Source organism: Carettochelys insculpta, chromosome 16 (assembly GCF_033958435.1).
Source record: "Carettochelys insculpta isolate YL-2023 chromosome 16, ASM3395843v1, whole genome shotgun sequence".
Taxonomy (NCBI): Eukaryota; Metazoa; Chordata; order Testudines; family Carettochelyidae; genus Carettochelys; species Carettochelys insculpta.
Window position 1 is genome coordinate 39,818,660 of NC_134152.1, and position 21,752 is coordinate 39,840,411.

Sequence of the window (21,752 nt, forward strand, 5' to 3'; positions counted from 1 at the left end):
TTACTGCTTTCAATTCTGAGGACTAAGCATTTACTCCTACTCATTGTTTCCTAACTTTTAACCTCTGTTTGTATAGCCTACTGTCAAGAATGTTTCTTAGTGGTCTTAACTAATATTTTTTAAATGTGCATGAACTGATATGTTTGTAAATAGTCTCAGAGGAGTAAATGTTGGTATATCTGTGAGATCTTAACTTTGTTCTAACAGTGCTCTTTGTCGACATGCTGATAAATAGAAATTCTTAATCTGTAAGCACTTTAAAACAGCTTTTTTGGTACTTGGACATTCCGTCTGATGAAGTGGGTTTTACCCAACAAAGCTTATGCCCTGATAAATATGTCAGCTTCTGAGGTGCTACAGGACTTTTTGTTGTTTTTACAGACACAGGCTAACCTGACTATCATTCTGAATTTTTCATGTAAAGCTTCGTCAGGTGTGTCATGAAAGCCAGGCTCACTGAGGGCAGTGACAAAACTCCTGTCAACTTCAGTAAAGCTAGGATTTCATCTACAAAAGGGAAATTTGATGAAGATACACGGTATGGTAAAATTATCTTCTGTGCTTTATTTCAGGGAACTTCAGGCACAGGAAGCCTTGCAGAATGGGCATTTAGGAGGTGGAGAAAATATCCATGACCTACAACCTGGAATTATAGCTAGCCAAGCAATGATTGAAAAAATTCTTAGTGAGGATCCAAGGTGGCATGGTAATGTTTGCCTATTTTGTCTTCTCATCAGTGTTTCTATATCTGTCTAGACCTACTTTGTCCTTTATTGGAGAAATTTCAAATGTTATATTGAATATTGTGTGTGTAAATATGTATATCAAATAACAATAAGGATGTTTGAGAAAAAGATCATGTTGTCAAGTCCATTTATATTCAAATTGCATATTGGAAATTCCTGTGTATTGAAAATATCATTTACTTAATACAAATGTGGCTATCCTGAGGCAATTGATGTATGTTTTCCCAATTTCAAGTCAGGAAGAAAATTACCTTGTGCGAAATGAAATTGATCCTTGTTTTGTTTGTTTAGGGGTTTTTTGTTTGTTTTTAATCAATCAGTGAAAGGACACTTTGTTTGCTTATTTGGCTTAGCAAGAAACAGAAAACAGAAATGTTACCTGTTTTAGGCTTTGACTGAGTCTTTTAAAATCTAATACTACTGTATGTAAGTAATTTGACATGTCACTTAAAATAAGCTCAATTGCTCTAGTTTTCTTTAAGCTTTTAGTCTGGTTGTGATTTTTAGCTTATGATGATATTTATTACATAGCCATGAATTTTTTAAAATCAGCAGAATATTAGTGGTTTTATCCAACTGCTACTTTATGGAACTCATACTACTGCATTACTGCTGATCTTCAAGAGTAAAGCTACAGTAGGGTCTCAACATTCGTGAACCTACAATTTGCGAATTCAAGTATTTGCGAGTGGCTGCTTCCCCGGGGGCACAGAGCATCAGCAGCTGCCCCTGTGCTCTGGGGTGGAGAGCACTGGTGACTGCTACTTCCCATGGCTCCAGGCAGCAGCACTGACTGCTGCTGCTTCCCCCAGAGCCCTGGTCTGAGAGCACTGGCAGCTGCCACTTCCCACAGAGCCCTGGGCAGGGAGTGCTGGCAGCCAGGCTCCAGGTGGGAACGGCATTAATGAAATTCAGCATTCCAAGGGTTCTTGACATGGAACCCTTGTGAATGTTGAGACCCTATTGTATTTATGTCTTTGTTTTATGTACATTGAATGATTTACAATGTGCAAAGGGAAGACTTTTATACAGGAGAGAGTTGAGGGGAGTCGTGTATCTAAAGAATTTTATAAAATTGGACAAGAAAAAATTCTGGGTAGAGAGGACCATGCATTGACTCTATCAGGAATAAGAATCTGAAGATATAAGTAAATAATAGTAAAGCTCTACTAATACAATCTTCTCTGTATCAAGAAAGGGATATTAAGTACACTATATGCAAACAGGTCACAAGCAGCAAAATCTAACAATATAAATGTCAAGAGAAGAAGGATGAATGATCCTGGGATTTGGATGCTGGCATAGGATTAGTTAGTGCTGAGTCAGTTGATTGCTCCACCCATAGACTCTGAGGCCATGTGTACACTTACGAAAAACTTCGGAATGGCCAGCTAATGGCCAAATCGAAGAATACTACTGAGGCGCTGAAATGAGTATTCAGCGCCTCATTAGCATGCTGCCAGCTTCTGTAGTTCAAAAGTGCTGCGTTTCGCTCATGCACAGCTCATCTACACGTGGGTTCTTTCAAAAAGGACCCCCCCTGTAGATGAGCCACATGTGAGCAAAACGCAGCACTTTTAAAGTGCCGTGGCTGGCGGCATGCTAATGAGGCACTGAATATTCATTTCAGCACCTCATTCATAGTCTTCAGTTTGGCCATTAGCAAGGCCATTTCGAAGTTTTTCATAAGTGTAGGCGTAACCTGAGACACCTTTCACAAATCACTCAGTCTCTTTGTACTTATTCTCCATCTGTAAAATGAAGATGATAGTACTCCCCTCAGGATTGTTGTGATGACATTGACTGCAAAGTGTTCAGGTACTACTGCATGGGGGCAAGGTAATTAGTTCATAGAATCATAGAACAATAGAACTGGAAGACACCTAAAAAAGCCATCAAGTCCAGCCCCCTGCCCTAGGCAGGACCAAACCCATCAGATCAGCCCAGCCAGGGCTTTGTCAAGGTGAGACTTAAACCCCTCCAGGGATGGAGACTCAACTACTTCCCTGGGTAGACCATTCCAATGCTTCACCACCCTCCTAGTGAAAAAGTTTTTCCTAATGTGCAACCTGGACCTTCCCAGCCGCAAGTTGAGACCATTGTTCTGTGTTCTGCCGTCCATGACCACTGTGAACAGCCTCTCTCCAGCCACTTTGCAACCTCCCTTCAGTAAGTTGGCGGCCCAGAACTGGATACAGTAGTCCAGATGCAGCCTCACCAAAGCTGAATAAAGAGGAATAATCACTTCTCCGGATCTACTGGCAACGCTCCTCTTGATGCAACCTAATGTGCCATTAGCCTTCTTGGCTACGATGGCACACTGTTGACTCATGTCCAGCTTCTCGTCCATTACAGCTCCCAGGTCCTTTTCTGCAGAACTACTACTGAGCCAGTCACATCCCAGCCTGTAACAATGCTTGGGATTCTTCTGGCCCAAGTGCAGGACTCTGCACTTGTCCTTATTGAACCTCATCAGATTTCTTGCAGCCCAGTCTTCCAATTTGTCTAAGTCACTCTGGACCCTATCCCTACCCTCCAGCTTATCTACTTCTCCCCCTAGCTTAGTGTCATACGCAAACTTGCTGAGGGTGCAATCCAACCCCTCATCCAGGTCATTGATAAATATGTTGAACAGAACAGGACACAGAACCGAACGTTGGGGCACTCCACTAGAAACTGATCGCCATGTCGACATTGAGCTGTTGATCACTACCTGCTGGGCCTGACCTTCTAGCCAGCTTTCTATCCATCTTACCATCCATTTATCCAATCCACATTCCTTTAACTTGCTGACAAGTTGGAATAGAAATGATTTGGACTACCTGCATAAACTGGAAGGAAGGCCATTACACATAGTTGAGAAGGAATTCTTTGTTGCTGTTTCCGTAACAAAGGGCTTTTTCTATGTCAGGGTTGATAGCCCTGAGGTAAACTCCCAATCCTGGAGGACTGCTCAAGACAACATGGTGCTGATCTGTTGAAGTAGAGATGAAGCGCATGAATCACACTTGGGGCACTAATGAGAGGTTGGCCAGTGGCAGACAGAAGTGGAGGAACTTTGTTGCTGTCCAGCACATCATTAGGCGTAAAGGACCATGATGATGATAACCTGCGTAAATTGATGACATGGTAAAACAGGACAAAGCTGAGAGAAAACATTTCTAGCTATTCTTTGTGGTTTTGGAACACATTATTTCAGAGTATGCAGGAGAAGTGGCTCTTTTCAACTAAGTAACACTTGAGAGTTGATTCAGAAAATAACAATATGTAAGCTATGAAAGTAATACTAACCACAACATAATTTTCAAATTTTTATAGGCAGTAATATACCAACAAGTGACTTTGTAATGTTAAACTTTAGCAAGAGAAATTCAATACAGGAGCTAGTCAAAAAGGTCCTAAAGACAAAAGAAAAAGCTGAGTGGCATGGTTACTACTTAAAATAATAATATTCTCAGAAGGCATGCCATTGAATAAAAAGGGACCCAGGAAAACGACGTGTAAACCGCTGTAGCGGTGTGTCAGAGTTTGAGAAACCGAACTTAATACTTAAAAATTTGGTAACCTAACCCGAGTGAAATCAGTAAACCACAATATAAATTACAGTGAGTAGAGTATAAGAAGGCATTAGAATGACTAAAGTGGATTTTAAAGAACAAATAGGTAGGCATGTAAAACAAGGGATTTTTTTTTTTAAGTGAAGTGAAAGATTTATCTGGCATTTTGGAGGAATGGGGTGGCTATTCAGTCAAATATCCTGGTTAACTATAAGCTTGTCTTGTGGAGGGGGCTCCGGGCTCAGACATGGGATAGGGTGTGCACAGGGTTATGGGCTCTAAGCTGAGGTTTTGGGCTTGGGTGGGGTGCAAAAATGAGAGGTTGGGAATGGGTGGGTGAGCTGGGTTGAGTCGGGGTGGAGGGTGGGAGTGGGTGAGGGACCTGACTGGGAATGCAGGCTCTGGGAATGAGGGGCTTGGGGCTTAGGAGGAGCCTCCAGGCTGGGACCCAGGGGTTCAGGGTGTCGGAGGTAGTGAAGGCTCAGGGAGGGACTTTGGGTGAGGTAGAGGGATCAGGGCTAGGGGTTAGGGCATAGGAGAGGTTTCATGGTACCAGGTCCAGGTGACACTCATCTCCCTTCAGGCAGCAACATATACCTGCTGCTCCCAGGCGGAAACACAGCTAAGCAGCTCTGCATCCTGCCTTTGCCCACAGTCACTGCCCCCCACAGCTCCCATTGGCTATGTTTCTCGGCCAATGAGCTCTGGAGATCCAGCAGTTGCGGTGAGGCAGGGCAGCACACAGAGCCCCCATAGCCATTCTTTCTTCTTGGAGCAGCAAGGAAATGTCACTGCTTCTGGGGAGCTGCATGGAGCCAGGTAGGGAACTTGGTTAGACCTTGTGAAAAGTGGACCGTAAACCAGATTTTCAGTGACGATTAGAAATGCCTGTTTATGGAGTTTTACAATTGGTGCAGGTACTGTATATCAGAAGCAGGAGCATGCAAAATAGTTAGTTGATCCCCTGGATCACCAGTGGTTAAAGGGATCAATTAAGGTAGATATAATGTTGGTTAAAGACTAAATGACTTATTTGGATCAGTCTCTGCTACACAGAATTTTAGGACTTGTACATTTATGCAATTAACAAGGATATCCAAAGTTGTTAGTTGTTGCTAACACAGCAATACAAAGGGATATTGGCTTAAACTAAATTTACCTCTAACTCTTAGTTTGATATAAACCCAATACGGGCAGATTGTCCCACATCTGTTTTCTACATTTGTTCCCCTCACCTTCCTGTGAAGCATCAGAGAGAGAATACTGGGATAGATTAATATATTTTAAGGCTAGAAGATATCATTGAACTCCTCGTAATTTCTGTATCAAGCCTGTAACATCTAGTTGAACTATAGATAACTTTTACAGAGCTTTACAGTCTTCATGTGATGGAGAATCTACCACATCCTGAGGTATCTCTCTCTCTCTCCCCCACTCTATCTAGCTATCTATCTATAAATAGATAGATAGATAGATGACATCTTCAAGTAAACTTGTAGTCTGGTCCAAGTCATTGTGATGCAGTAAGCATCACTGTAGGAGGATGAGAGGGAGGCCAGGCAAGGCAGGGGTTAAACAAGGCCTGTTAACCCAGTCAGCTCCACCCTGGTTCACTTGCAGCCAGTGTCAGGCCTGGAGAGGTGTAAAGGGAGAGAAGCCAGCTCAGTTATGGGGCCTGACTAGTGAAGAGGCAGGAGCTGGCTCTGAGGCAGGAGGGCCCAGGCCAGAGCTGCCACCCAGTTAGCCGCCGGAGGACCCTTCCCCAGGTACCGAGGGGAGCGGGGAACCCTTCCCCAGGGAACCCCTCTCTCGCCAAAAGGGGGAACTGGATTCTTGGGGCCACATCCCAAGCTCAACCCATAGACGCTTGGGTGGGGGCTGCGGCCCCACACAACAGGCCCTGGCCAGGAGGCCTAGCCATCCTTCTGTGCCAGCCACAGACCAGAAAATGCAAACCACTGAAGCAATGGAGCCCCTGCTGAAGTGGATGGTGGAGCAACAGGCCAGCTAGCAGCAGCTACAGCAGCAGCTGCTCCAGCAGATGGCTCAGCAGCAGCAGCAGCAACTTATTGAGGAATTAGCAACCCACCAGCAACAGCTGATGCAGCTGGTAACTTCCTTGATACAACCCCGAACCCCGGATGGGCTGCTGGCACTGGCACTGATCAAACTTGGAAAGATGGGCCCGGAGGACGACCCAGAGGCATTCTTGGAGACCTTTGAGCGGGTGTCCACCGTAGCCCAGTGGGCCTGAGGGCAGTGGGCGGCCATCGTGGCACCTTATTTGACAGGGGTCGCTCAGACTACCTATTGGGCACTGGATGCGGTAGCTGCCCAGGACTATGCCCAGGTCAAGGCAACAATCCTGGATGCTCTAGTTATCTTGGAAGAGACTTTCTGCCAGCGCTTCCATGGGGAAGTATGGGCCCCGGGAGCCCAACCACACCTAATAGCCCAGAAGCTGCGGGATGCCTGCTGGAGGTGGTTGAAGCCCAAAACAAAGTCTGGGGTGCAGGTAGCTGGGCAGATCCTGCTTGAACAGTTCACCCAGATTCTGCCCTCTGGGGGAAGGGAATGGGTGAGGAAGAACTGTCTGGAAGATGTGACGGTAGCCATCCAGTTGATGGAGAATTATCTAGTGGCCAAGTCCCTGAGGATGACTCCTTTTGTACCCCCCAAGTCAGTCAGAGGCACCCTGGCATGAGGGACAGAGGGTGGCCAGGAGTCACAAGGCCAGGGTGGGCCCTGGTGTCTGCCACTTCTTCCTGGGCTCTGAAAACTCAGAGTTACTGGGCTAACCTTGGGCTTCAACCCCTAAGCCAACCCATCAGCTCCCCCATAGGGAACCCAGCTGCCTTTTGGACAAGGTAACTGCGACCCCACTCGTGCCCCAGCCTGGAGATCTGGTTCCACATCCATCCCTGCCACGGGCCCCTCGAGCAGACCCCCCAGAAGGCCACCCCAGAACAGGACTCCTGCTTCACATGCAGGGGCAGTGGGCACTGGTCCCGAGACTGCCCATACATGGAGTGCAACTTCGGGAAGCTCTGGACCCTGCAAACATGGACACACCCCCAAGGCCCTGCTAAGGTGACTGTCCCTGTGTTTGTCAATGGGACAGAGGCAGTTGGGCTGATCGACTCAGGGTGTGCCCAGACCCTCGTTTGGCAAGCTCTCGTGCCTGATGTAGGGCTTCCCCAAGGCATCATCAGGCTGCAGTGTGTCCGTGGGGATGTGAAGGCCTATCCCTGCACCCGAGTGACCCTACAGGTGGGAAGGCACGAAGAACCAGTGATGGTTGGCCTGGCCCCAGCTCTTGCCTATCTGGTAATACTGGGTAGAGACTGGGAACATTTTCATGAACTACAAGCAGGACTTGGGAAGCCTTCAGGTAGGGCGCGGCAACCCCAGCCAGTGAGCAAGGGAAAGGCAGGGACTGCAAATCTTGCTGGAGTAGGGGAGGTGGCGGACCCAGAGGAAGGGACTTCCCAGGGGCCAGTCTCAGCCCAGGTGGACCCGAGCCCCCATCAGCTGGAGAGGGAGCCACCCCCACTGCCTGAATGTGCAGTCCTCGCACGGCCCTCGGACTTTGTGGGGTGTAGCGGGCAGATGAGACGCTGAGCCGCGCATCCGATCAGGTGGCAGTAGTGAATGGGGAGCCCACTGGAGCCCACTAGTGGGACAGTTCCCCTATTTTGAAATCCAGGGAGACCTTCTCTACCACGTGGAGAAGAACCCACAGACTGGAGAGGTGCACCATCAGCTCCTGATCCCATGGCCATACTGGAGAGAGGTCATGTGGCTTGCTCACGCCATCTCCATGGCGGGACACCTGGGGAGGGACAAGACCCTGGCCCGGATCCTGGCCGGCTTCTTTTGGCCTGGCATCCACAGAGAGGTTGCAGACTTCTGTGCCTCCTGCCCAGAGTGCCAGCTCACAGCCCCTCGGTCCGTGGAGAAGGTCCCATTAGTTCCCCTCCCACTTGTGAGTATAACCTTCAAGCGGATTGGTGTCGATATAGTCGACCCCCTGGAGAAGAGTGCCGCTGGGTACCGGTTCATCCTCGTTATTGATTATGCAACTCGGTACCCAGAAGCCATGCCACTACGCCTCATGAATGCCAAGAGGGTGGCAACTGAGCTCATGAACATCTTTGTTTGGGTCGAGGTCCCACAGGAGATCCTAACGGATCAAGGGACAAACTTTACGTCCCAAACGGTGCAACAACTTTGCCGGCTGCTAAAGCTCAAGACCCTCTGAACATCCCTCTACCATGCCCAGACAGATGGACTAGTAGAACACTTCATTCGGACTGTGAAGGCCATGCTCTGCAAGTTTGTGCTGACGCATGCATGTCACTGGGACCAGCTCCTCTCTGCCTTCATGTTTGCAGTTTGGGAGGTGCCCCAGGCCTCCACAGGATTTTCACCCTTTGAACTCCTATATGGGAGGCAGCCGCGGGGGATTCTGGACCGAGTAAGAGAGATGTGGGAGGAACAGCCCTCGCAAAGCAATAACGTGGTGCAATATGTGCTCAACCTACGTGAGAGACTTGAAGCTCTAGGGGCATTTGCCCAAGAGAACCTCCTCCAAGCACAGCAGTCCCAGGAGGCAACTTACAACAAACTCAACAAAAATAACGCTTTAATCAGACTGCCTTAATGACGATAAAATCTAGGTTTTCATTCTAATTACTTGTCAATGGTGATGTGTACAAATCAAGATTTTTATATTAAAGATAAAAGAAAAGGGTCACTTTATTGCTTTCAATGATTTTATTGATACCTGGATTTGTTAAAGAAATTCTGAATGTAATGTTAAAGTGTTAACATACTTTAAATTTATTCATCTATTTGCAGATACTAATTTTATATTAGCTGGCTACAAAACAGAGCAATGCACCAAACCGCCGAGACTCTGCCGCCAAGGTTATGCATGTCCCCATTATCACAACAGCCGAGATAGAAGACGGAATCCTAGAAAATTCAAATACAGGTGCATAAATAACTACTAAGAATATGCTTTCCTAATTATGGATCAGTAGAATAGGGGACTTACTTCTTTCAATTACCCTTACAGAACAACTGGATATATTTATTTTAAAAGTATTAGATTTTTGTGACAAGCCCCATAAAACTATAGGAAACAGACTTCAGAATGAGTAGACCTCATTGAATAGGAAAGTAACTAAAATATGATTATAAAACATCAGTCTTCCTTAAGAGGATGTGAAACAGTTTTTACATCTCTTGGCACCAGTTTTTGCATCTCCTGTTGTTCCTCTGTCAGCTGCTGTTAACAGTAAGAAGGTTCATAGACAACTTCTGGATTTAGCTGATTTTGCCTGTTACGACATCCTTTCCCCAGGCAGTACTTTCATATACAAAATTTGCTAAAACTGTACTGACATTTGATTTTTACTATGAATTGGTGGCCTGAAAAATGTTGGTTTTAAGTCTCTCTACTGTCAGTTCATCAGTGCAGTATTGATATGATTGACCTAACAATCTCATCATTGTCAATAACCATCACTAAACAAAGGAGAGATGGAATTCAGCTGCAGTTTATGCATCCTTTTACCAAAAGACTGCATTTGATACAGTCTCACATGATATTCTTATCAATAATCTAGGGAAGTTAGTTGGGGCTTAGATGGGGCTACTATAAGGTGGGTGCAAAACTGGCTAGATAACAGTAGTCAGAGAGTAGTTATTAATGGTTCTTAATCCTGCTGGAAAGGTATAACAAGTGGGGTTCCGCAAGGGTCTGTATTGGGACTGGTTCTATTCAATATCTTCATCTACGATTTAGATATTGGCATAGACAGTATGCTTATTAAGTTTGCAGATGATGTCAAGCTAGGAGGGGTTGCAACTGCTTTGGAGGATAGGGTCAAAATTCAAAATGATCTGGACAAATTGGAGAAATGGTCTGAAGTAAACAGGATGAAGTTTAATAAAGACACATGCAAAGTGTCCACTTAGGAAGGAACAATCAGTTTCACACATACAGAATGGGAAGCGACTGTCTAGGAAGGAGTATGGCAGAAAGGGATCTAGGGGTTATAGTGGACCACAAGTTAAATATGAGTCAACAGTGTGATGCTGTTACAAAAAAAGCAAACATGATTCTGAGACACGTTAACAGGTGTGTTGTGAGCAACACACAAGAAGTCATTCTTCCCCTCTCTTCTGAGCTGGTTAGGCCCCAGTTGGAGTGCTGTGTCCAGTTCTGGGTGCCGCATTTCAAGAAAGATGTGGACAAATTGGAAAGGGTTCAGAAAAGAGCAACAAGAATGATCAAAGGTCTAGAGAACATGACTTACGAAGAAAAGCTGAAAGAATTGGGCTTGTTTAGTTTGGAAAAAAGAAGATTAAGGGCGGACATGAGCGGTTTTCAGGTATCTGAAAGGGTGTCATAAGGAAGAGGGAACAAACTTGTTCTTCTTGGCCTCTGAGTATAGAACAAGAAGCTATGGGCTTAAACTGCAGCAACGGAGGTTTAGGTTGGACATTAGGAAAAAGTTCCTAACTGTCAAGGTGGTCAAACACTGGAATAACTTGCCTAAGGAGGTTGTGGAATCTCCATCTCTGGAGATTTTTAGAAACAGGTTAGATAAATGTCTATCAGGGATGGTCTAGACAGTACTTGGTCCTGCCATGAGGGTCCTGGTCACGATGTCCTCTCGAGGTCCCTTCCAGTCCTAGCGTTCTATGATTCTATTTGCATTTGGAGAATTAGTACAAATTTATTTTTGGATTTCACTTTATTCCAGGTCTACTCCTTGCCCCAGTGTAAAACATGCAGATGAGTGGGGCGAACCTTCCAAGTGTGAAAATGGGGATAACTGTCAGTATTGCCATTCTCGTACTGAACAGCAGTTCCATCCTGAGGTAAGAGCTCAGGTTACTTTCACCATTGTTTAGTGTATTAAATTGAAGGGCTATGTCTACACTAGCACCCCACTTTCGAAAGGGGGATGCTAATGAGACACTTTGGGATATGCTAATTAGGTGCTGCAGCATATATACAGCACCTCATTAGCATAATTGCAGTCGCGGCACTTGAAAAGTGCCACTTCTGATCGCACACAGCTTATCTACACAGGGTCCTTTTTGAAAGGACCCCACGCATTTAGAAATCCCCTTATTCCTGTTTGCTTATATGAATAAGGGGATTTCGAAAGGTGTGGCGTCCTCTCAAAAAGGACCCCACGTAGATGAGCTGCATGCGATCGAAAGCGGCACCTTCAAAGTGCTGCGGCTGCCATTATGCTAATGAGGTGCTGCATATTCATTGCAGCATCTCATTAGCATATTACAAAGTATCTCCTTAGCATCCCCCTTTCGAAAGGGGGGTGCTAGTGTAGACACAGCCAAGATGTTATATCTTAATAATGGAAATAGACAAATGTTTGGCTAATCATATGGTGCATACATATCATATGGTAAATTTAAATAGTCTTCTGATTTGTTAAAGAAGGTGTAAGATTTCTCCAGTGGTTTGAAGTTGCTTTTTCAATATGCCAACCACAATGTTAGGCATCTTCTTTCTGAAGTCTACTGCCTGTGATCTGTCTTCAAACTACTGTACCTTCACATGGCTTCTTTAAAGTAGTTGAATTATTGGAGATACATGCTTTAAAACAAAAATTGTTAGAAATATCATTTATACATTTACTGTTTCACCTACTATCATCTTTTAGCACTAACTGTGGAAGAAAAATTAGCTTAATAATTTCTCCTGCTATATTTGGACTTAGATCAGATTACATATTCACATGATTTTAAATCTCTTTGCCAGGCTTCGTAACACCAGGCTGTAAAATTTGGATTTAAACAATCTTTTACGCTAGTCAGCATATTTCTTTATCCTCCACTTAAATTGTAATTATGACTCCTGTAACATTACAATAATTTATGGTAATAATCACAGTAGAAAGAAAGTTTCATTGCAGCTGATTGGGGAAAATTGAATAGAACAATGTCAGTATGAATTCCACTGGCGGCATGAATGTGTCATGTGCAGGAGCTTAGAATTTTTTTTGTCTTCATATTCATGGCCCCAAAAGGCAGGGTACATCAACGTCTCTTAACTCAGGTGTGCCACAAGCATCTGACACTTCTTTGATATCATACACTGATGGTATATATTTTCTGTTATTAAAAGCAGATACAATGGTACTTTTTCTTTGCTGTAATACCTGATTCAATTACTTCATTTTGTTTTTGCTGTGTATGTTGCTTTTTGTTTTTTGTTTTGTTTGTTTGTGTTCTGTGGTTTTAAAGCTGGATCTACACTACAGGGTTCTGTCGACAGAAGAGGCCCTCTGTCGACAAAGCTGGGGAGCGTCCACGCAGCAAATCCGTTCTGTTGAGAATCTGTCAACAGAACGCAGCGGTTCTCCTGAAAGAATTCTGTCTTGACAGTATGAGGCGTAGTGCCTCTGTCGGAAAAAAATAGTGTAGACACCCTGGGGAACTGTCTGTCGACAGGGAGGGCTTTCAGTTCAAAAGCCTGCCCTGTTTGCAGGGTTTCCGGTTGGCTGTTCTGTTGACAAAGGGCCGGGAAGTCTGGTCACTCTCTGTCGACAGAAGGTGAACCTCCCTTGCTATAATTTAAGCCCATTGCTTTTTGTCCTGTCATCAGAGGTTAAGGAGAATACGTTTTCTCCCTCCTCCTTGTAGAAAGCTTTTGGGTACTTGACGCTGTTACCATGTCCCCTCTCAGTCTTCTCTTTTTCAGACTAAACAAACCCAGTTCTTTCAATCTTCCCTCATAGGTCATGTTTTCTAGACCTTTAATCATTTTTGCTGCTCTTCTCTGGATCTTCTGTTATTTTCTCCACATCTTTCTTGAAATGTGGTACCCACAAATGGACACAGTACTATAACTGAAGTCTAATCAGCAGAGAGTAGAGCAGAAGAATTACTTCTTGTGTCTTTCTCACAACACTCCTGTTAATGAATCTCATAATTGTGTTTGCTTTTTTTGCAACAGTATCAGTGTTGACTCAGATTAGCTTGTGGTTCATGATGACACCGAAATGCCTTTCCACACTACTCCATCCTAGGGAGCCACTCCATTTTGTATGCTTGAAACTCGTTATTTCTTCAGAAGTGGAGCACTTTTTCATTTGTCCAAATTGAATTTCATCCTACTTATCTCAGACCTTTTCTCCAGTTTATCTAGATTATTTTGAATTATGACCCTATATTCCAAAGCTCTTGCATCCCCTCCCAACTCGATGTCATCTGCAGACTTTAAAAGCATAACCTCTATGCCTTTATCTAAATAATTGATGAAGATTTTGAACAAAATGAGTCCCAAAATTGACCCCCTGTAGAATCCTACTTCTTGTTCTTCAAGTGTTCCTGTGGGTGTTCCACCTTTAGGTATGTCAGTGCTGCTGTGCCCACTGGCCGTGGATTAGTAGATAGCAGTGTCCCTCCCTTGGCTGTCCACATGTGCAGGGCACAGGCATGAGATGCCTGTAAATGCTTAGTGTGCATGTGCGGACAGCCAGGTCCTGAGTTCTTCATTGATTGCCACCGGTTTTGATTGCAGTACCAGTCCCTCACCTATGTCACCTGAAAACAAAAAAAAAAGTCAAATCAAAAGAATACCTTACACTTGAAGGAAAAAGTAAACACAAGGAAGGGGAGACAGCAGAAAGAAGGCACAGATGTGATTTCTCCCAAATGGCTGCAACATGGCTCCGCTTCATAGTGCAGCCACTCTAGTCAATTCCACTGTGCCCAGCTAGCTGGGTTTTAAAAATACTATGCTTGTGGCCTGTCAATTTCAGTCACAGAATGAACCAACTACTCAAAACAAGGATCAAGCAGATAAGGGAAAGCTGCAGAGGCAGCTTTTTGAAGTGGCTCCAGCTGTTTTCAGCAGCTCTGTTCCAGAGCATAACCAGGCTAGTCAGGTTCACTCATGCCCAACTTGTGGGGTTTTTGAAAAGTGCTCCACTTTTGGCCTTTCATTTTCAGTTTCTGACGCCACTTTCTCTGCATATGGTGTCTGGGTCAGCACTGCAACATAGACAGCTGCCCACACTGTAGGAGACTGGCTGAACAGTCCAAGAGAGTGAAACAGCAACAACTCTGGATCTGACAGATGGAGCAGGCTCTCACACCAGCACACCCACAATAACTCCCCAATAAGGCGTAGCCCATAGGGCATTGAAATCTCTGACACGGCTTTGATGATGACAAACCCAAGAGATAAGAGGAAATCCCTGGAGTTAACAAAAACCTCACACCTTGGGTCTGTCTCCTGGCAGTGAAATTGACAAACTTCAAGTACTGTGCTGCTGCCCTCCCTCAGGTTAAGCGGGCAGCCTTGAGTGCTTTGCCAAAAAGGCAACAAGAAGAGGGGGTTGGCCTTCCTCACACAAGACGGTGCAGCTCTTTGGTACAGCCACTGTACTAGCACCACAGAACAAGCGGGAAATGAAGTAGCTACAGCCTGCTTCTGCAGGCAATACACTGGTGCCAGCAAGTGCTGAAACTGGCAAAGCGTGCAAAAGTGCGTAGCGCAGCTGTGGCCGCTCCTGGGCTCTCGGTACTGGCAGCACAGGGGGTCTCAGTACTGATGCCCCCTCTGCCATTTATGCTGCAGTATATCACTGAAGGGGAGCTCTCCATCACCTTGGTACTGAGTACCCTCTCTGCTTAGTGAATGCTCTTTATATGGCTCCAGGCTTTCATGTTCACTCACCAAGGCTTCAGATTCAGCAGCTTCTGATTCATATGAGAAAGTGGCAAAGTGCACACCAGCTTTGGCTGTGAGTGCTGGCAAGCTGACACCAGCAAAATGCACACTGTCTTCTGCTCAGGGTACACTGGTGCCATCTTCTGAGAGCTTAATATGGCTACAGTCACTTTGGTGTTTCCGGCACCAACAGTGCAGGGACCCTGGTACCAATGCCCTGCTACCATTTATACCACAATATACCACCACAGGGAAGCTTTCTGCCACCTCAGTACCAGGCACCCCTCCACTTAGTGAAGGCTCTTTAGACAGCTTGAGGATTTCGCATTCACCTAGTCAAGCCTCTGATTCTGCAAAATTCTCTGACTCAGGTGATGACATATCTCCTCAGAGAACTGGGAGAAAATAGTCATCACAGCCAATGCAATCACAACAGTGGCAACAGCAGTGGGTGCCACCACCCATGCCACCCAACTGGCCATACTGGGAGCTGTGGACAGCTTCTTGTCACCAGTCCCTTCCCCAATTGTTATTTCAACGTCTGCAAATACACAAACCTTGACAACCCAATATTCAGGCACTGGACAGGTCAGAGTTTCAGAGGTCAAGGACTATGGTGCTTACACTAGAGGGAGATGATCACCTGAATTTCTCCACTCCCATCACTATTCTCTCCCTCATAGTCCTCCACAGGCTTGAGGATACCTCCCCCCCCACGTTTCTGGTGATGACCCCAAGACTTTTCAAGACCTCTTCAGGGGGGTCTCAGACAGGCTTGAGTTATCCCTCTCGACCCCAAGGGATACACCTCACAAGCTGTCTAATGTCTTATACTTTACCACTCTGTTCTGAGTGGACATACCAATTAGTGAAGCCCTCTTGTATCCAGCTAGGCTTCTGTGGAACACCCCAGGTTCCATTGCATCCATGTCAAAGAGGCTAAATTGAAATTACTATGTGGCTACAAAGTGTGCTGAATTTCTCTTCTCCCATCCACACTCTAACTCACTGATAGTAGAGGCCATAAATCAGAGCTGGGGGTAGGCACCAGAATGCCAGATCCACCCCGGGAGTTAAAGAGAGGAAAACGCTCAATGTCATGGGTGAAAAAAGTTGTACTCATCGGCCAGCCTACAATTTCGCATCGCCAATTATGAGGCATTGCTTGCAAAATACACACACCATGTAGTTGACCAACTTTACAACCTTTATTGAAAAAATTCCAAAAAATAAAAAAAAAATTAATACAAAGCCTTCACAAGAGAGGTCTCCCTCATTTTAACAACAGTTTTACAGTCAGCTCTGGATGCAGCAGACACTACTGCGAGGTTCCTAGTGTCTGCAGAGGTAATGCACTTCATGTCCAGCCAACAACCATCCGGTTTTTCCTAGAGAGGTCGAAACCACCATCAAGGACCTTCCTCTGAAATGTCTTGATCCTTTGCAGAAAATACTAATGTGACGCTTCACTCTTTCAAAGATTCATGGGTTACCTTCTGTACTCTGAGCGTCCAAATGGTGGCTGCAAAATGTAAATGAAACAGACAATTTGGTCACAAAGGCTGTCTCGTCAGTCATTTTGAACATTTGGTACAGAGTTGGACAGCTTCACAGACGGCGGGCTCCAGGACAAGCCGCATACAACCTTTGACTTATGGCTAGCAGCATTCTACCCTGCATGGCGAGCCATCACCAACACCAAGTGGGTCTTAGTGATTGTATGTCATGGACCCCTCTCATGAATCCATCCTCATGCAAGATGCGCAACTTCTTGTACAACTGGGAGCCACAGAAGTGGCACCCACCGAGCACAGCTCCTATTCATGCTGTTTGCTCACACAGAAGAAACACTGAGTTGGAGACCCATACTAGATCTCAGAAATCTAAACCAGTATGTTCTGTGTCAAAGATTCAAGATGGTAATATTAGCCATGATCACCCCTACACTACAGAAAAGGGGATTGGCTGTCCACTCTTGCCATCCACCCATTGCACGGACAATACCTCAGATTCGTGATTGTGAAATGACACTTCCAATATAGGATGTTGCCTTTTGATTTACGCAAAATGCCAATGGTTTTCTCAAAGGTCGTGGCACCGGTCACCTCATATCTAAGAACAGAAGGAGTAACCATATTTCCCTATCTATATGACTGTCTAGTAAGGGGCCACCCCTTAGCTCAGAACTTACAGACAAAAGCTGTGACCAGAATGCCATTCTTGGTTCTGGGTCTATGCATAAACCTGCCAAATTGCACCCTGACACCAACTCACACTCAAGTTCATAGGGGAACTTTTGGATTGCTAGACAGCCACAGTGTCACTCCCTCTTCACAGATTACAGGCGATCTAAGGCCTTGTCATCATATGGCAGGTCAGTCCCAGTGTAACTGCTGGACAATGTCTGTCTCCTTGGCCACATGGCATCAGCAGCAGTGGTCTCAGTTGCACCCCATGCATGCCACCAGATGAGACCAGTGCAGGCCTTGTTCAGAGAAGTGTTGAGGCCCCATGTCGGTCCACTGAACAAAACACTGAGGCTCCCTCAGCTGGTGGACTCAGCCTCAGAATGTATACACAAGGGTTTCCTTCCAGAGACCCTCTCCAACTATCTCACAGATCACCAACAAACCAGTCCTCATAATGATGAACAATAGAGCAACAATGCATTGCATTAACAAATAGGGCAGAGTACGCTCAAGACAACTCTGCCAAGAACCAGTGCGGTTGTGGGAGTAATGTATCTCTGAGCAAATCCACCTGGGAGCTGCCTACATACCAGGCAGGAACAATATACTTGCGGACGACCTGAGCCGCAGTTTTCTTCCTGATCATGAGTGGGAAATCGACAGATCCCCCATCTGCCACACCTTCTGCAGATGTGGGGTTCCAGCCATGGTTCTACAAGGGCCACATGTGGGGTTCCAACATGGTTGCTACAAGGGCTAACACATGGTGCCTCCACTATTGCTCCAGAGATGGATTCGTCCGCAGTTCACTGGGGGATGCATTCAGCGTCACATGGAATACACCTTTAGTGTATGCATCCCCACCAATCCCTCTGATTCAGAGGGTCGTGGTCAAGATAAAGCAGAAGAGGGCCCAGGTTATACTACTAGCAGACAGATGGCCCAGAGACACCTGGTTCTTCGAACCTCTACAGCTGTCCAGACATCCCCCAATCATCTTCCTCCCGTCTTTTCACTCTTAACCCAACAGAACGGGTCCATTTGCCACCCAGCTGTCTTCCACCTTCAGCACCATTCGTTCTTCCTGGTGGGCTACCAGATTCAGAGCTGCGCTGCCCAACTCAGGTCTTAACAACCCTCGTAAACAGTAGCCAACCCGCAACAAAGAACACTTACTCACAGAAATTGGCAACACTTCATAGTGTGGTGTCTCTCTCTCTCACACGCAACAAAAACTGCCCACCAATCAAAGAGTCGATGCCTGCATGGGACCTCAATTTGTTGCACTTGCCCATGAAAGTAGCTTTCCTTGTGGCAATCACCTCGGCACAAAGGGTGGGAATCATTGGTGCACTAAAGTCCAAACCACCATGTTCAACCTTTTACAAGGACAAAGTGGTCCTCTGCACCCACCTAAAAACTCCTCTCAAAAGTACTGCCTCTTTCCACTGCAATGAGCCACTGTATTTACCCGTCTTCTCCCCTAAACCACGTTCCAACAACAGGGACAGAGCCTTGCATGCCCTAAACATCTGTTGTTCCTTGGCTGTCTACCCACAGAGAACACAGCCATTTCTGAAATCTCCTCTGCTGAAAGGGCCTGTGGCATGCCTGTCTCCAAACAGAGGCTGTAGAAGATCTCAACAACAGTAAGTTGTCTAAACAGATCTCAGGCTGTAGAAGACTCAACAACAGTAAATTTAACAAAGAACCTCTGGTGGGCATTCATGCCCACTCCATATGTACAACGGCTGCCTCTTCTGCCTTCCTCGGAGGCATGTTCACTGATGACATTTGCAGAGCAGCCGCATGGGTATCTGCTCAGACTTTCATTCAGTGTTATGCCATACAAACCTATGCTGACTCACAGGCTACATTCGGCTGATCAGTATTGTTATCAGTCAATGTGCACCATCCAAAGGATCCACCTTCAAGCAACGATACTGCTTTGTAGAGAAAGAGCACCCATCAGGACACTCAAAGAAGCAGGAGAGGTTACTCACCCTGTGTAGTAACGAGTTCTTTGAGATGTTATCCCTGTGGGCGCTCCACCACCACCCTCCTCCCCTATGCTTTTTTAAATCTTCTGCCTGTTTGTTTAATTTCATAATCCTTTTATTTACCCCTTCAGAAAGCACACAAATTATACTTCTATATTCACTTTGTCAACATCATCCATGATTTTATAGACCTTTGACATATCTTCCCCTTAACTGTCTCGTTTCTAGGCTGACCAGTCTGTGGGTTTGATCTCCCCTCATATGTAATCTGTTCTATATCCCCAATTTTCTCTTTTGCCCTGCTCTGCACCTTTTAAATTCTAATATGTTTTGTGATGGGGCAAATAGAACTGAATGTAGTACTCAAGGTGTAGGCATACCACACATAGAAGCTGAGTGAATACTTAGAATCAGTCTACGTTTCAGAGGATATGAAGAAGATTCTCAAACTTGAGCTGTTCCTTTTAGGTGACACGCATAAAGAACTGTCCCAGATTAAGGTACCGATAGAACAGACATTTGAACATATTGGTAAATTAAACTGTAATAAGTCACCAGAACTAGACCGTATTCACACAGGAGTTACGAAGGAATTCAAGTTACTTAAATCAGCCTCTGGCCCTGATGCTGGACGAAAGCTAATGTAAAACTGATTTTGAAACTCCAGAGGTGTTCCTGGTAATTGCATACTGGTCATCCTGACTTCAATATCAGGTAAATTAGTTGAAGCTATAGTAAAGAAAAGAGGTATTAGATGCACAGATGAACATATGTTGCAGATGAGTCAATACTGCTTCTGTAAAGGGGAAAACATATCTCATCAATCTATCAGAACTCTCTGAGGGTGTCTTTAAGGATGAGCCAGTGGATACAAGGTGCTTGGGTTTTCTAAAAGCCTTTGACAAGATCCCTCACCAAAATAAGGGATCATGGGATATGAGGGAAGACTCATGGATCAGCAGATGGTTAAAAGATAGGATGCAAAAGGATAGGAATAAATGTTCTGTTTTCACAGTGGGGAGAGGTAAATAGAGAAGTCCCAGAGGTGACTGTATTGGGACTGGGTGCTATTCAACATATTCGCACATGATTTCAAAAGGGGATTAAATAGTGAGGTGGCAGAGTTTGCAAATGATAGTCAAGATCGTGAAGTACAAAGCAGTCTTGGAAGAATTTTAAAAGGCCCTCACAAAACTGGGTGAACCCTCTCAGAAAACTTCTGTGCAATGGACAGCAGCAGTGAATAAAAGTTAACAGACTGTTAGAAACCACTTGGAAATGTATAAAACAGAAAATATAATGCCCATGTATAAATGAGTTATACACTTACACTTCAATTACTGCATGCATTGGTGTTCCATCTCCAAAAAGATTATTAGAATTGGAAGGAATACAGAGAAGGGAAATAAAAATTATTAAAGATGTGGAGTAGCTTCCACGTAAGGTGAGTGTAAGAAAACTGGACTTGTCAGCTTAGAAAAGAGATGACCAAAGGGGTCAGAGAACTGCCCAAAATGATTCTTAGAGCTTCTCTGTTAGAAAAAAACATTTAATTGTGATTTAAAAGTTGTCAGAACTGGAAAATTACAACTCTTGGGAAATTGGTCCAATAGTTATTTACCCTCCCTGTTAAAAATGTATGCCTTTTTTCCAGTCTGAATTTTGTCTAGCTTCAACTTCCAGCCATTGAATTATGTGACATCTTTCTCCTGTTGTTAAATATTTATTCCCCAGGTAGGTAATTATACATTGTAATCCTGTCATCTCCTAAATTTCTCTTTGTTAAATTGAATAGAGTGAGCTCCTTTGCTATTATCACCCAAATAATTTTAAAGTTATTCACTTTCTGGTGTTTTTTAGATTTACAAATCTACAAAGTGCAATGACATGCGTCAAACAGGTTACTGCCCACGAGGTCCCTTCTGTGCATTTGCACACGTTGAAAGTGAGTATGAGAATGGTTCTTTTGTATCAGTGTTAATAAAATTCTCACGATCAAGCAGTATAGAATATTTTATTTCAACATTAAAATACGTGTTTTATCCCATTCTGTTACCTTACATCTATATTTCATCACTACTTGGCATCAAATTCCTTGTGGCAACAGTAGAAGTGGAAAATGCATTTTTTGTGAAATGGACTGTACATATGTATTTTTAAGACCCTGCAAACATTTTTGTATGTATTCTACTTTAAACATGTAAATAGCTTCATCAGTGGGAATACTAATGGTTTTTCAAAGTATTGGAGAGACCAGGTGAATGAAGTAGTATCTTTTATTGGACCAGCTTCTTCTCTCACCTTGTCTCTCTAATAGTCTGGGGCTGAAATGTCTATAACATCACATGTTTAAAGGTGAGCATGCTTACAAGTATAGGCAAGACTTGGTGTTTTAGTAACCTGCAGAGAGGAGCCATAGACAATTGATGCTTCCCTTTCCCCTCCCAGCCTCAGCACATCCAGACTGTTGTATCCAGGAAATAGGAAAGAAGAACATTCTTTTAATGTTATCCTAGTTTCTGTTTTCACTGATATGA

General features: G+C 44.7%; 1 protein-coding gene across 5 annotated transcripts in view; it reads left to right on the forward strand.

The window, feature by feature from the left end:
* The window catches only part of UNKL (unk like zinc finger), a 206,202-nt gene that overhangs the window by 36,601 nt on the left and 147,849 nt on the right, over window positions 1-21,752 (forward strand). For all 5 annotated transcript variants that reach the window (XR_012647734.1, XM_075010749.1, XM_075010751.1 and 2 more), the window contains exons 4-7: window positions 573-706; window positions 9,164-9,299; window positions 11,080-11,197; window positions 21,076-21,160. Coding sequence is in view for 4 of the 5 variants with exons in the window: in XM_075010749.1 (XP_074866850.1) it covers window positions 573-706; window positions 9,164-9,299; window positions 11,080-11,197; window positions 21,076-21,160 (473 nt within the window). In the remaining variant the exon portion in view is untranslated. The remainder of the gene's footprint in view (window positions 1-572; window positions 707-9,163; window positions 9,300-11,079; window positions 11,198-21,075; window positions 21,161-21,752) is intronic.